The sequence below is a fragment of the Dermacentor silvarum genome, chromosome 5 (genome assembly GCF_013339745.2).
Source record: "Dermacentor silvarum isolate Dsil-2018 chromosome 5, BIME_Dsil_1.4, whole genome shotgun sequence".
Lineage (NCBI taxonomy): Eukaryota > Metazoa > Arthropoda > Arachnida > Ixodida > Ixodidae > Dermacentor > Dermacentor silvarum.
In genome coordinates, this window is record NC_051158.1 from 91,275,051 (window position 1) to 91,291,301 (window position 16,251).

Genomic DNA, 16,251 nt, shown 5'->3' on the forward strand with positions numbered 1-16,251 from the left:
TCACGATGCCTAAACAGCTGGCGCGGCTGACGACATCACAAGAAATTTCTATGATGGGGCAGTAGCAGCCTTACAAAGATGATTACGATATGCATACGTGCACCATTCGATCAGGCGCAGGTAAACGTTGGAACGCGCTGTTGCAGCTCATTGGCGAGGCCACAACTGATAGCCTAGCATGGCGCGTGCTTGTATATTTGTGGCACTCTCTCATTTGTCATCTCAAAGTGCATTGCGCAGTTTTAATGCATAATTGTATTGGGCGTGAGATGCTGTGGAAGGCAGTAACATTAATGCTGTGCTAGAACCTCTGCTTCTTGTGTGTTAGGCTCTGTTTCATTATGCGAGCAATAGCCTTATTTTTTATGATACTCGTCGTGACCGTATTGGATGTTAGCAAATAGAAATGTAGTGTCCGCCCCTGACAACAGTAAAGTTTGCAATTCATGTGCATTGAGCACTTCTATCGATTTTTTTTCTTAGTTTGATCTTCCCGCTGTCACATTTTTCTAGTTTGAGCTCACCCCTGTGATTGAAGAGAGAAGTGTACAACCATTTTTTCCTTCCAGTATAATCATATGGGGCCGAAACTTGAAGGTTAACAATGAAGCTTCAGAACAAATTAAGGGCAGCTCAAACAAGCGATGGAACAAAAAAATGTAAGGCTTAACGTTAAGAGACAAGAAGACAGTGGTGTATAACGGACAGCGAACGGGGGTAGTGCTAGCTGAAATTAGGAGGGAAGATTGTAGCTGGCCAGGCCGCGTAATTCGTAGGGCCTGAAAATCGGTTCGTGCATAAGAAATGCAGAGTGGGTGGTGGGAAAGGAAGCGCTGTCGAGGATGGCTGAAAATAAGGCATGGTAATGAAGTAATAAAATCTGCAGGAACAACTTGGAATCCGCTACCGCATCTCAGGGGTATTTATACATAGCTGGGAGAGGCGTTCGTCTTGCACAGGCCATAAAATAGGCTAATCATGGTTTACAAAATCCGGAATTCGTGCGGCATTTTAACACACTTTGTTTTTGAGCCACAGTTCATTTCATATTGCGAGGCGACATCCACATGTTTACAGAAGGGTGTCTGTAAGCGATACAAGAACCCCATCCATGCCCACCCTCCCTTGTCCTCGTACTATATGTGCAGCGACTGCTCCAGCGAACGAAATGCTCAGTGTCGCAAGATCGACGGCTCGAACCAATTTTATTCGAAACCAGCTAGTATATTGAACCACTACTTGATTTGTGTGCGGTATTGTGCAGTATTCTGACGTGCACTTGCACGTGTGTTGTTATGAGGTTGGTAAATATATGGATATGTTGGTGCTCAACATTGTATTGATGCTGACTGATCAGCGTTGACTTCTATGCGGTGTCAATTGGACTTTGACAAACAGCTTAATTAAGGGCTGCAAGTTCTGACGTTAGCAATCTATGATTTATTACCGGTCTCCAAAATTGAAGTGTATGCACATGTGATCATTTCGCCTCTGTCGCAATGCGACTGCCTGAACCTGCAAAACAAGGTCTTGACCTGGTGCGAGACAACATCGTGTTAAGTCAGCTGAGAAGAAGAAGAAGCGATGAATTCTGATACGACGTGAAATTGTGATAGACTACGTAACCTGCTAGTGCCGACGTCGCATATAGCGTAGTTTCCTATCATAATTTCATTGTCGGTAGACACTTCTTCCTGCATTTTTCTCTTAGGGCTTCTTTCATTGCTCTCCCTGCCCTCGACAGGGATCCTAGGAGAAGGGAGCACGCGTTTCGTTGTCGGCAAGAGTTTGAAGACGTCATCGACCAGAACCTTTCAGACGGTACTGGCTGCCGAGAGAGCGGATATTGAGCATACGCGCCGGTCTGCAGAACCGCACCTGCAGCTGTGTGCAGCGCGATCACATAACATACCGATGAACATATGGATGCCGGTCGCCTTGCAATGAGTCCTTATAAATTATATATTAAACAGTTTTCTTCTTTTTTCCCTTTCCGCAATTAGCATCGAAATAAAGACAATAAGTCGCTTTGTAACCTGGTGATGGTGGTGGTGATGTTGCTGCAGGCGGGGTAAGCCTGGCAGACCTGGCCGGCAACTGCTCCGACTGAGCGTCTCTTTCTGCGCCAAATATATCACCATATGTCCATCAGTCCTGTCTGTCGCATAAATGTGAGAAGAATGGGGAACACTTTTCCTGCAATTCTTTTAGCGGTGGCGTGGTCAGCGGGTGAGCATGGTAGTGCTTGTCGACGCTGTAGCAGAGACCCGGAAAGGGAAGCTGTCGAATAGGGGTGTGTCATGATTTGTCATGAGAATATAACCTCAAGTACAGATGAACGATGTGCGATCATGTGGTCAGTTGACCACGCCTCTTCGATTTCTTGTCGTTTAATCCGAGCTATGCTTTCTTCTGTCTTTCATATGACGCTGAAAGTTAAATGCGCCGTCACTTCAGTTGCACCCTTATCTCAGTGTGAGGACTTATTGCCAAGAAATTCCGTACGATCGCCGCAACTTATTGAATTGCGCCACACGTTCTGAGTGACTGGCCTTATGAGGAGTGTTGAAAGCAATACTTGAGCCCAATTCTTGAGAAATATACAAAGCATTTGCTGTTTTATACAAGCCAGGCCGCTTGCACATGAACGCCGACTGCCTCTCCCTTCATCCTGCCGAACACCCTAATGATGATGCGCATGACACCGACTCTTGCATCCTGGCCATTTCTGATCTGCGCGACATCCGCACTGAACAATGGCGTGATGACTGCTTAGTGTTCTTATCGATCGTCTCAGTTCTGGACATTCATGTTCGTGCTCCAAGACGGCGTTCTCTACCGTCGCACCCTACGCCCTGAATGACCACAATTTTTACTCGTTGTACCACGCCATCTCCGGGCCTCAGTTTTTGATTAGTTGCATGACGCCTCTGCTGCAGGCCACCTCTACGTTTCACGTACTAACGACAGCGTACGGCGCCGCTTCTACTGGCCAGGCCTGTAACTCTCTGTGCACTGCTATACGTTTTAGCCTGTGCAGCGCCGCAATAAACCTGGTGTGCTGCCCACTGGACGCCTTCACGCCATCGATGTGCCCTCAGAACCATTCTTTGGCGTCGGTCTTGATGCTCTCGGCTCTTTTCCGACGTCGAAATCTGGATTGATTACTCGATGCTTTGCGCACAAGCTGTGCTACTGAGGTGGCAGATTTCCTTTTACATGGCGTCATCCTAAATCACGGCGCACCCCAGCTGCTCCTCACTGATCTCGACCACACGTTGTTGTACAGAATTGTTGAAGTACTACTTCGCACCTGTTCTACTGAGCACAAGCTTTCACCGCCTGCCACCCGTAGACAAACGGACTTACGGAGCGGCTCAATCGCACGTTGACAGAAATGCTGTCTATGTAGGTTCGTGACGACCACAGTGATTGAGCCAACACGTTACCCTTGGTAATCTTTCGCTTATAATTCGTCCCGTAACGAGACAGCTGGCTTCTCACCCTTTTACCTTCTGTTCGGCCGCCACCGTACTTTGCCCTTTGACAAGTTATACTTCCTTCCTCGACGAACACTCCCATAATATGCTCAAGACATCTTCGCCCGGGTTCACGCGGGACGCCAGATAGCTGGCTCCCGGCTCACTGAGTCTCTGGTCGCACAGAAGATCTGGTACGACAACCGACTTCGGGACGTTTTATTTTCTCATGGCTCCCTTCTCCGTCTATGGACACCACATCGATACATCGGCTTGTCTGAAAAGTTGCTGCCGGACTACACAGGGCCCTACACGGTATTACGTCAGCTTGGTGGTGTGAACTACGAGATCGCTTCGCTGGACTCGCGTGTCCCCACTGACGTTGTGCATGTGTCCCGGCTCAAATCTTACTTTGCTGCAAGTTCATCTCCCTTATTATTAGCGCCGAGACGGCACCTTTGCAGGCGCAAACAAGCGGGGCGCCAGTCCGAAGAAGACAATTCGACGTGTAGAGATAGAATCGGTCTCGCCAGCCATCTGACTTATCTATCGTTGCCTCTCTTGTAAATATTGTAAATACACCTTTACATGTGACTTCCGCAACGTAACAACATTCTCCTTCCTGAGGTTATAGACGTCTATACTGAACAACTGAAAGTTCAACACGTCCGTGTGAACACATTCCTTATGCTGAAGACAATCTATAGTGCCAGGGATCCAACTTATTTAACAAAGTAGTCTGAGCGAGCGAATCTCTGTCATTTAGTAATTTAACAATAAACCACTGCATTATACCTCTTTATAAAATGTCCGATCTTAGGTATCTCTAAAGCGCACTGACTTTTTTTACACAAGACGGCATGATATTCAATTGTTTCTTTAGTAGGAGGAACATTTGAGTTAGTAAATTACCCCAAGTTTACGTGCAGGAAAGGCAAACCCAGTGAGGGTATCCAAATAACCGCTTACGCGTTTAAGAACCACGTGTTTCGGACAATACGAACATGGGTCGCATCTACAAGTGAATTATTCTGATATACACGGAGTATTTTTAAAGGTTTTTGTGACCCAAATATTGGTTTGCGAAAAGCTAAGTCGAAGTTGAACAATAGAAAACAATTCGCAATTAGAAACATTTCTGACTAGCAATGTGATTTCCAGAAGTCTCTGATAGTTACCTCCTCAGATTTCTAACGAGGTACAATAATTTTAGCCCCTTGACACCTTTTTATGACAACACGCAGTGAAAAGTAACTGCACCTGCCATGCATTGCCAGATGTTTCGCTGCAAGTACTCTAAATGGGTCACTGCACAGTTTTGTTCTTTTGCTCTCCGTGAATGTGCGTGGATTCGGTTGAGAACTGCAATTCGCCATGTTTAGCTTGTCGTTTGATGTACGCTCCCCGCAGACCACTGTATGATAGCAATTTGCAAACAGTTGCGCAACATGATCTTCAGTGAGCGTGCGCACAACGCGCATGGCAGCAGCGGATGGCATAAAGCCGCCCTCACTCGGCTGCGCAACTCATTGAGCGGCCCCTTATGGTGTCCACTTGGTTTCTTTTATTGCGATAGCAATTGTATGGAAACTCCAAGCGCATCTCTGCCGTCGCCGTCGCCGTGATGTTCTGTATAAAGTCCAAGGGCGTAGGCTGTATGTGCGTGTGAAAGCGCGCGAGGGGGGCAGCCGATGGCGGCTCACAAGAGACGGAAGCTGACAGGAAACTCCCCGTCTGCCGTCGCGGGAAAGGCCGCTGGGGGAGGGGAAGACGTAGGGGGGGGGGGGGTGGAGTTCTCTGACAGCAACTGCGAATTTGGCGATCACGCGCATAGGTAGTTGACGATCGCGGCTCAATCTCCTGAGCGCAGGGAGGGAGGCAGCGCAGGAGGGAGGAGGGGGTGGGCGGACGTTCTACTGAGGCCTTCAGGCACTAACATCGCACTTTGCGCGGCCGCGCGCGTTCGCGCGCGCCTTATCTTGAAAGCGGTCTGCAGGCAGCTCATTCATTTGTGCATGCGGTGTACTCGTCGCTCAGTTTGCGTTGAACCGATTGACAGCACGAAGACCACTTCGCTCGCTGCGGCTCGTTTTGACAGTGTGTGTCCGCGGTCATCGAGTGTGATGTGTTCATGCTTGCCTGTGCGCGCGATCACCATGCTTGGTAATTTAGTTAGTAAGCGAATATTTCCAAGTTTGTGCGGCCGATAAAACTACTATTCTTACTTCGTATAGCTCTCGGATATTTCGCTATCGCAATCGATGCTTCCCTTTTCGGGTGAAACTGTGGCTTTTTCTCGTTTCGCAATGAAATGGCTGCGCATCGTCCGCTCATTAGGAAGACGCACTTGGGAAGATTGTGAAGTCAGCACAGATAAATGGATTGACTGCAGACCTAAACTGTAAGTGGGTTGCACCGTGGGCTTACTGGTAACGTATCATGGGGGGTTTACGATAGTGCGATTAAAAGACAGGGCAAAAGAAGAGAAACGGGAGTGGGGTTTACCTAAAACATTCTATGAAATATTTTCACCGCTATAAATGCTGGAAGCGGTTCTCTGGCTGTACTCTGTCAGTATTGGCGATCAGGAATAGACTGGTAGCTATGAGCGCCTGGGCATTGCGACGTTTCACGAAGAAAAGATGAGAGACGAACAAAATAGAGAGAACATGGCGAAATGACGAACTAATTCTGTCACAGATAAGTCCGCCAATGCTTGGCGGAGCTGCGGAAGCTAGTGTTCTTGCCCAAGAAAGACAACGCCAGTATTTAGCCACGTTCGACCTTAGGTAAAGGCATTTCAAATGGCAGACAATAGGAGATGCTACGTGCCGGCGGACTCGTGAGGATTGTGCTCTTGTACACAAGAGTTTATTGAATCAACATGTGCGCGACTCTGTAAAACCTACGCGAAACAGGTGTAGTGTATCTTGTTTGAAAATTCCACCGAGACGTTCAGAAAAACGAGCTCATCATGCAGTGTCGACGAATGTGGCAGTCTGCAGCACATAATAAAATTTGCACTGCTATGACAATGCCATGGTACTGCTATGAATCCGCCACTGAAGTCAATGCCTTGTACGTACATACAACGGTTACGCGCTTACACGCGTAATTTCCAGCAAAAAAAGAACGTAGGGACGTGGTCACTTGAGTTACAGAGCACGTGATTTGGCGTCCAATTGTTGAATGAACTAACGGAGAACACGCTATGTACCGAATTAAACTCGAGGGCTCTCTATCTGTCGCAAGCTTGAGTGACCGGTTTATGCTGAAAAATAGACTGAGATTCCGCTGGTAGGGCAGAGGTGCGTTAGCTTTGTATAGTGACGCATCCCACTATTCCCGGGTATTTGTCGCATGACGCTCGTATAACATCGAGTTGTCAGTACTAAGGGAACTTACTTCTGTAGTACACTCTCCTCTTTACTACCGCACTCTTTATAAACTGCTACAGCAGGTATACATGATATTGTCAGTACTAAGGGAACTTCTTTCTGTGGTGCTATTTCCTGTTTAATACCGCGCTCTTAATAAACTGCAACAGCAGGCAGTACACCTCGCTTCTCAGAGAGCACTATTCGTGAGAAGAACAAAATCCCTACAAACATTGCCACCTGCTATATCACAGATAGGTGTTGCATTTGATCGCACCTCGCTTTGCTACATGTGCTGCCGAGTTTGTGGAACAGGAAATCCCTCCAAAAGCGTTTTACAAAAGTGACAGCTGCAACGCGCGTCCTCAGCTTCGTAAGACTGGCCTTATCCGGGAAACGCGAGTGGTGCCTCGTTCGACACGTGAAATGGAGGACAGTATCGTGGAATACGCGGTCTTCGGTGCTCTAATGGCCCTCAACTTCGGACTGGGCCTTTACTTCTCGCTGCGTCGGAAGGCGCGCCAGGCCCGGACAACTGTGGAGGTTTTTCTGAGCAGCCGGGCCCTGCGAGCGCTCCCCCTGGCGGCCTCGGTAGTGGCGACCACCGTTTCGTCATCGGGAATGGTTGGCGTGACGGGGCACTTCTACGCTCATGGTTTCCACCTCATGTGGCATGCGCTGGCGGTTGTTGTGGTGGCGCCCGTTGCAGCCCAGACTTTCCTGCCATTGATGTATGGGCTGCGGATCACCTCAGTGTTCGAGGTATTGTTGGCTGCAGTTTACAACAGCGTTTCTTGTGTGTTAAACCTTCACTCAGTAGCAGAAGCGCAGGTAAACACAAACCTGTTAAAGAACTTCCATCGTTTAGAAGATTTATTTAGCGTTTTGCCTATACATTTTTTCCAACATTTACAAGATTTATTTAGCGTATGCTTGTACATTTTTTCAGCTATATTTTCCTCACAAGCAATCTACCGCTTACCTAATAGAAACTTTAAACCTAAACATGGAAGCCTGAATAAGCCAGCTCAATTTTCTTTTATTGTTTTACTGTCGGAGCGGCCCTTAGAAATGCACAGGTTAGACAAAGCAGTAAACTCACTCTACAGGTTAAACAGCATATTCCTGATTAAGCAAGACAAGTCCAAATATATTTCGTATTATCCTTTACCATAACTCGAAAAAAAGCAGTACTTCTGGTATTGACTGTAACAAATTGTTTTTTAACTTCATTATCAAACAGAAATGTGTTCGTTGTCGCGTATTTCTACATTTACATGGCAGGAAATAAAAGGTCCAAATTACGCAGCATTAATTTTGAAGGCAAGGTCATTGAACAACCATGTTTTCTGCATACCTTTTGTTTCATTCTGGGGTGCTATAACGTAAAGATATAGCAATGGCAGTTTATTCCATTACTTTATGGTCGTCCGCAATTCGTCAAAAATTTTTGGCACCCACTTTGTCTGTTACTAGACGTCATGAACACCGTTAAAACTTCGTATCTGAAAATGACGTGTGCACAGGTAATTTTGCATGATTATGCCAAACAATCACGTTCTGCTTTTCGATACTACTACGTCTTTGTCACCATTAGCCTTCCGCTATGGCCAAACATTTTCGGCTTATGTCCACTTGACTGTGCCATGGTTGCAGCAAGTACGGAGGCGTGCACAAGAAAGAAAAAAAAAGCACAAGACAACGTTCTGTCCACTTTGTCTGTCTTCCACGCGAGGTCAGAAAATAGCGAAAACTGACCACGTCAAAGGGACGTGTACGCACTACGGATGTGTTAATATGCCAAAAAAGTTGATATTTTCATTTTTTTAATTTTTTGTTAAGCTGGAGACTTAGCTTTGTTCCGAAGGGAATGGAAGACAGGTATTCACCGATAATTTTGGCCCTGGCTACAGAGATCCGCCGGGGAGAATTAATTTCTTTGCGTATAGTAACAATTTTGCGTGGTAGTATACCGTTGTGCAGCCGTTTGGGAACGTATACAACATCGCTCTGCGAAATCTTTGTCACTGCGCATTCGTTCGGGTGGTCTTTTTAGCCCGTTTGCACAGCGCCACCATGGTCAACAAGCCACCGCAAGCTCATCAAGAGGAGGTACACGAATCGGAGAAGCGGGCACGACTCTCCTCAACCTGTTATCTAGTTTCGCTGCGCTAGCTCGGCCCCACCCATGCGTCACCTTTGCTGCGCGCTCCTCGGCTCTCGTCAGTCAATTAAATAAATAAAAGCTATGACGGCAGGGATTGCCCTATTTGCTTTGAAGCCAAAACAAAATTCCGGCAGAACTGACCCCACAATCAATTTCGACGCTACTGCGATAAAAATTTAAGCGATGTTGCGACAAATCGTGTTTATAGCCTTGAAACGTGCATGCAGCTGGGATCCTTCATCCCGCTTTCCTACTTCCACATGTTGCGACATCTAGCAGGGCCGCCGCGATTCCGAGCGTGGCACGAGTTGGATGGCGCCGAGCATCGGATAAATTTTAAAAGGTCATTTTGGTTATGGTATAGCGGCACATTCCCAGTGGTACGTGACTTAGGGACCCAAGCTAACGTTAAATACGTCCATTTAAGAGAGCCACATACCTACTGGCACTTACCCGTGACCCATATTGGTATCAGATATGTTCATTGACGTCGTGTTCGAGACGTCACGGATGCAGTTTTGCACCATAATGTTTCTACAATATGGCGATTATAGTATGAAGCCAGTCTATCATATTGACAGCCGCGGGTAACCGGCTTTCATGCCGAAACGAAAGCTTAGGAGTGGCCCCCACCCAACCAGTTGTGTTAGAGAGTGTTGAAGCAGCACGGGCTGCCATCGGACGAAGCTGCTCACCGTGATCGTTCAATAACATGGAGCCTGGGATGACATCAGTGCAAGCCATCTACATCATATGGTGGAATTATTTCGCATGCTTTGCGCCAAAAAGTTGAGTCATACTGCGCAAATATGTGCTGCAGTCGCTAGTCAACCAGAAATTCGCCATAGCACTTACGGAGTCGGGAAACACTTCTGTGCATTTGCTTTGAGGGTGTGCCTATTACCACATTTGCCCCCGACTGGAAATAAATCTCACTTCTAGCTTTCTTTCTGGTAGTTATGCAGTTAATGACCTTTATAACGAAGTGTGTGGGACCTCCAAAATTATTTGCTATACAGGTCATTTCAGTGCAAAGATCATTGTAGGACCGCCTCGCACCACCTGTGCGAAGCGTTGCTAGGCAACTCGCGGTGACGTCATCGCCAGGTGCAGTTTTCGGCTAACACTCCACGGCCTGACCAAAAGCTTAAACAGCTCCGCTATTAAATTTCAGCTATATGATTTGTGTTCCCTTTTCCGCACAGTAATCAGCATTTTGAGTTATGAAACTCAGCGCGGTACACAAAATACATAGGGAATTACGGGGTTAAAATTCCATTTGGTCAGACATGACCTTTGGTTGAGAAATCATTAGACTAGAGTGTGCTGACGGAGAAACGATAAGCATTGGGCTGCAATATTTGTGTTTTAACACGAAAGTGTTTTATGCCGGGGTCCACCAAGACTTCACTGACGTATTTCCGTCACGGAAATACGTCACACGAACATACACGAACATAATACAAAGAAAGAAACCAGAAGAAAAAGTTCCACAAACATGCAAAATTTGGAAATCGAACCCACGACCTCTTGGTCCGCGACGATAGATCGCCGAGCGTTTAACCCATTGCGCCACAAACGCATTTGCAGACAGCTACACAGACGCGCCTTATATATCTAACACTCCTCCGTGTACCCGCGCTCTTGCTCGGGGCGGTGCCGCCGCCTACGAGCAGAAAAGAGAAGTACTGCATTATGACACTAACGCGCACCGACAGTGAACGCTTCGGTGGTCTCAGCACTACGACGCCTCGATGCCAGCATTCGAAGGGACGCTGGCATCAAGAAGCACTACCAACCAGGTGGCGTTCACCGGTTCACTACCAACCAGGTGGCGTTCACTAGGTGGCGTTCACCGTACTCAGCACAGCGGAGCGTGGCCTCCGCAATTAGCTCTGAAAATGTTTCTGAAGTTGATCGCGGAGGCTGCAATTACGACGCGCTGTACGCGCTGATTTGACTCGGTGACGATTCAGTTACGTGCTTTGTCTTGCGCGTTGTATTAGTGTGTCAGGTACGTGCTTCGTCTTTCGCGTTGTGCTAGCGTGTGCAGCGTAGTGCAGCTTCCATATGCACGACGGTTGCTCATGGTCATCGACGTTGGTAGTCGTGATGGAGGAGACGTGCCACCAGGCGTCAGCGTGGGTGCATCAACGCCTAAGGGCGCTTTAGCCACAAAACACCAATAGACATTATATATCAATGTGCAATAAACATTACACTACTTCTGTGAAGACACGTTTCACTTTCGTGTTCTATACCGATTCCTATATAAGAGGGATCAACCACATTTTTTTACAAACTGCGTAGTCCGATCGATAAAAAAATGCAGTTATACCCGAAAGAAAAAGCACTGATAGCGATAGCAAAGTAATAAATACCAAAAAGTAACGTTAGCATTTTTGAGCCTAATAATTTACAGTAAACATTCGCTTACTAAAGAAATTAACCAACATAGCGTCACGCATGCTCAGTCATACAAGGTGTAACAGACTTTATTTTTTACTGTGTTCTATCCTCGTCAGGTGTCGGTAGTTTGCTTAATAAATTGTTTGATTCTTTTTTTTTTCAGTACATCCGGCAGCGCTTCAACTCAGCCATTGCGCTGACCGCCTGTATCAGCTACATTTTCCTCACGGTAAGAATGCTCTAGTTTACTCATTTGCTTCTTACATATACACTGGAAAATAAAATTGCGAAATATGCAGCGTAAATGAGGTGCAATTCAAAAAATATTTGCAGTCAAATTGTACTTGTAGGCAGAAAGTGATAAATAGTTCGTAGTACCGTCCTTAGTGGGATAAAAACAAGCTGACTCCGGCGAGCATGCGGTTTTAAATCATGAATCATCTTGATGCAACACAGTACCTTTCAGAGGCATCTGCTTTTGACATGGTGCTCTAGTGAAAACAGAACATCTGCTCTTATGCTCATGTTTTTTTTTCACTATAGCAATATTCTAATGTGGCTACTCCCAAGTACCCATAGCAAATCATTCTCAAAGATGGTTGCTACAATGTCTCAGTCGTTAGATGCTATTTTGGTGTAGTAGTTACACTTATTACCTACGATACATAATGTTTCTCTTTATAAGAATGTTACAGCTGGCGTAGTCTTTTTTTTTTGAGTCGCAGTTAGGCTAAAATCATTGGGCGCCTGCCAGGCACACCTGAGAGGTTTGCGCAGCAATTAGTAATCATATAGAGAAGGACGAAGCTAAATACACATTTTCAGCCTATCTTCCGTGGTGACAGATTTAAATGCCTTGCGCTTCAGCGCTGCCTTCGTATCTCGCGCTTCGGCCGTGCCCGACGACGATCGTTCCAGCCTCTTCTCCTCTCCGAGACGCGGGACCTGGTGAGGTGACCATGTGGTCCATAACGTTCACTCGACGGCGGCTATGTTAACCTTGCAATATAGTGAAGCAAATTCATCGTAGTCGCTGTGATCTGGCATGATGGTCATCATTGGCGACATCTAGAGGTAAAGCTGTACGTGCAACGCTTCCGTGTAAAGTCCAAGTGCGATAATATCGCGCCTTATCCTTGCCTTCTACATTTCTGGTAAAAGTGCGGGATACATGCTACCGCTCCCATAACGAACTCCATCTGCAAGTCCAGTACGATGTCTGTTCGAGCTGACTCTTTTAAGGCTGCCTATTTCACTATTCAGTACTTGTGAAGCCATACTTTTCTACACTCTTAATCTTGTTCCACATAGGCTCCTGGTAAAACAATGCTCCAGATGATTTAACCGCAACGGGCGGTAATTTTACTTGGATCCGAGTGGAATCGCGAGTTTTATCCGAAACAGTCTCTGACGTTTCCTTTATTTTTTGCTTAGTTAAGTGGAACGAGTCATACTTATCCGAAACCAGTGATTTGTTCCGATTACCGAATTTCGTGTTTTGGGATTTGTTCCATTTACGACTGTGAAGCAACGCCGTATCTGGATCTCACATTCCAGCTATATAATTTATGCGCGTCTGTGTAGCCTTTACCCGAGGACCACCTTTCCTTTGTCCTTCCCATGAACCCTTTCTTCGAATACGGAACAATATCAGTGCTGCAACGCGACAAAGCACGGCAAAGGTTTGACTGGCACTGACAAAGCGCCGCCGTGTCTCCCTGCAGCCCATTTCCTCACAAAGGAAGAGCAACTCCGTGCGCTCTAAGCGACAAACTTTCACTGGCGGAGTGCTATGCTGAAGTGTTATGGCGGTTACGGAGTAATGGTGAGAAGTGCTTCACGAATGAGCTTAGCGAATGTAGCATTTGAGTGCTGTGTATAGTGTATTTTTAGATTGGCATGGAGGCTGAAGTTAGGTTTGGGGCATCACTGCACCCTATGGAAAGTGAGCTTATCAGAATCCGGGAAAAACTCAACATGGACAGTTTTGTCTATATTGACGGCTATGTACGCCCAAGAAACGCAGAATTTCCTTTATTATCCGCCAGTTGTGCCTTATCACAGGTGTCAAAACGGATGACTAACATGACTGATATGTCATGACATCAATAACATCACATGCTCGTCAGTTACGTCCCGATTAACGATAATACAATCACGTGTCGCGCATACCCGCATTGCATATGCGGGTATGAGCCAGGGATATGGGGGTGTGAGCCAGGGACATGGAAGGAAGGAAATAAAGAAAGAGAGAAAGAAAGAAGAAAGGTAAGAAAGAAATCACGTGTGGCTCATACCGCGTTGGACATGTGGGTATGAGTCGCCGAGAGCAGGATCGGGAGAGATCTCAGACGATCCAGACACTGCCGTGCAGTGTGCCGTGGCTATGAACGCTGCGGCTCATAGACAAGTCAATGATGATGGGCCGGAATAATCTTAAGATTATTTTTCAGTTTAATACGATAAAAACATTGATTATAAAATTGTTGTCGCTTTACTGCAATGCTGCCCAGATATGTTTCTTGCGGAACACAAATACAGGTAAGATTACAGAAAATGTGTACAAAACGTTGTTCCAAATAGTATATGGAACAGTTCTACGTATATAACTAGGTAGATTTACTGGAACTGTTATCCAGCTAGGAAATAAATGGAACGCTGCTGCGTATACAACAAAATAAAAATAACCGAAACAATGTTGCGCATATTTTCGATTTTATCTGAAGCGCAAGTTATGCTTAAGTAAGCGGAACTTTTTTGCAAAAAAAGTTCCGCTTACTAGCTGGAACTTATGTGGAACCAGATTAAGAGTGTAGCTGCGACTTCCGACATGAACGTTTTGTATTCAAAAAGTGACAAAAGTAGCTTAACACGCAAGAACAAGATACCAAAAAGAGCGGAGTTGTTTGCTTGCTTTTGAAGAGCCGCTTGCACATCTATTCGCGAAAGCACTCGCTAATTTGCTAATGTAAAATTGTTAATGTACTGCATGAACAACTTACCCTTTTTCTTGATTAAGGCTAGCCACTTCGCCCTATAATCTTGTCCGAACATTCGCCAGAGCGAAGGGAGAGGCATAGGTTTGATGGAATATATTTAGAAATGCCATCTATGATATCATTTATTTCTTTCAGCAAAGCATTGGCGCAATAGCTATCTTCGCGGCCGGAATTACCATTGTCACAGGTGAGATGAAGACTTCTGCCGTTCTACTGTTATATTTCAAGTGTCTTCTTAAGGTAGGACATGCCTACTAAATCAGGTGGCAGAAATTCCACGTGGTCATTTTTTATAATACTGGAAATATATGTACAAGGACAGCGTAAATTGACGTTTGACTAGTCTGGACGTGGGCAGCACCTATCACGGCAAAAACTACGTTACCTTTATTGTATACTAGAAAGCGCTGCCGCAGCATTCATTGTGGTAATTAGCAGCGACTACAAGCTTAGGCACTTAAATGCCATTTTAGGCATCTATAACAGGCTCCAGATGTGTCATTGAAGGTACATATTATGGTACAAATTACGGCCTTTTAGACTATATATATATATATATATATATATATATATATATATATATATTCTCGCGAAGCACTTTGGAAGTAAGCGTTCGCGACTAGCACGACAGAGCAGCGAGAGGTGACACAGCCGATCGAGCACCGAGTCAAGGTTTATCTTTCTCGTCGTCGTTCTCCCTCTTATAGCCACAGCAACACTGATCCTTATTTTACAGTACAGTTATCTCCCCCGCGGAAAAGGGAGCCGTCCCGGCGACCTATGGGTACGACAACACAGGCGGATCATAGTACGGCTTGAGACGCTGGACATGCACAATTTCGCGTCCTCGACGGCGATGATCCAAAGGTAGCTCGAGGGGTTCCACGATATAGTTGACTGGAGACGATTGGTGATCACGCGGTATGAGCCCTGGTACTTCGACGCGAGTTTCGGTGACAGTCCAGGGGTAGGGGCTGGAACCCAAAGCCACACTAGCGCAGCCAGGAGCATAGGATGCAGGAGCAGGGTAAGTCTCTCGAAGGTGCTTCTGGCGTTGCTGGTCTCCTGACGTAAAGATACGGGATAACTCGCGACACTCTTCTGCGTCGTGCAGCAGCTTCAGACAAGGTAGTGGTTTCCGTGGTGTCAGGGCGGTACGGAAGGATAGTATCCATTGTGGAAAAAGGTTCGCGTCCGTACAGTAGAAAGAAGGGCGAAATTCCCGTGGTAGTCTGCATGGCGGTATTGTAAGCGTGGGTAAGAAATGGTAGAACATGGTCCCATTTGCTTTGGTCGGATGCAACGTACATGGCCAGCATGTCACCCAGAGTTCAATTAAACCGCTCGGTCATGCCATTGGTCTGCGGATGTTATGCAGTTGTGGTGCGATGAATGATGCGGCATTCTTTGAGGAGAGCCTCGATGACGTCGGAGAGGAAGACGCGGCCTCTGTCACTGAGTAATTCCCTAGGAGCTCCGTGGCGAAGGATGATGCGGCGCAGGAGAAACCAGGCAACGTCGCGTGCGGAAGCGCTGGGGAAAGGGGAAGTTTCCACATAGCGCGTAAGATGGTCGATGGCCATGATTACCCAGCGGTTGCCGTCGGATGTTGGTGGCAGAGGTCCATAAATGTCGATGCCGACTCGATCAAAAGCACGTGCTGGGCACGGCAAAGGCTGCAATGGAGCGGTTGAACGACGAAGAGGATCTTTGCGGAGTTGGCAAACGATAAAGGAGCGGACATAATGACGGATGAATCGATACATCCCCCTCCAGTAGTAACGAACTACGCGCGTATGTCTTAAGTACACCTGCATGCG

At 46.5% G+C, this 16,251-nt stretch overlaps 1 protein-coding gene across 1 annotated transcript; it reads left to right on the forward strand.

The window, feature by feature from the left end:
- Window positions 1-7,282: 7,282 nt before the first annotated feature.
- Window positions 7,283-11,927, forward strand: LOC119452495 (sodium/iodide cotransporter-like). Its single transcript, XM_049667996.1, has 3 exons — window positions 7,283-7,618; window positions 11,596-11,661; window positions 11,889-11,927. Exons 1-3 carry the CDS (start codon window positions 7,283-7,285, stop codon window positions 11,925-11,927), a joined length of 441 nt encoding a protein of 146 aa, XP_049523953.1.
- Window positions 11,928-16,251: the final 4,324 nt, after the last annotated feature.

Excerpts from the sequence above, each read along its gene's own strand:
- LOC119452495 (XM_049667996.1), top strand. The coding sequence starts at position 7,283 with ATGGAGGACAGTATCGTGGAATACGCGGTCTTCGGTGCTCTAATGGCC. Across the intron at positions 7,619-11,595 it reads GGATCACCTCAGTGTTCGAG|TACATCCGGCAGCGCTTCAA; the intron begins GTATTGTTGGCT and ends TTTTTTTTTCAG. Across the intron at positions 11,662-11,888 it reads TCAGCTACATTTTCCTCACG|TACCTTTCAGAGGCATCTGC; the intron begins GTAAGAATGCTC and ends GATGCAACACAG.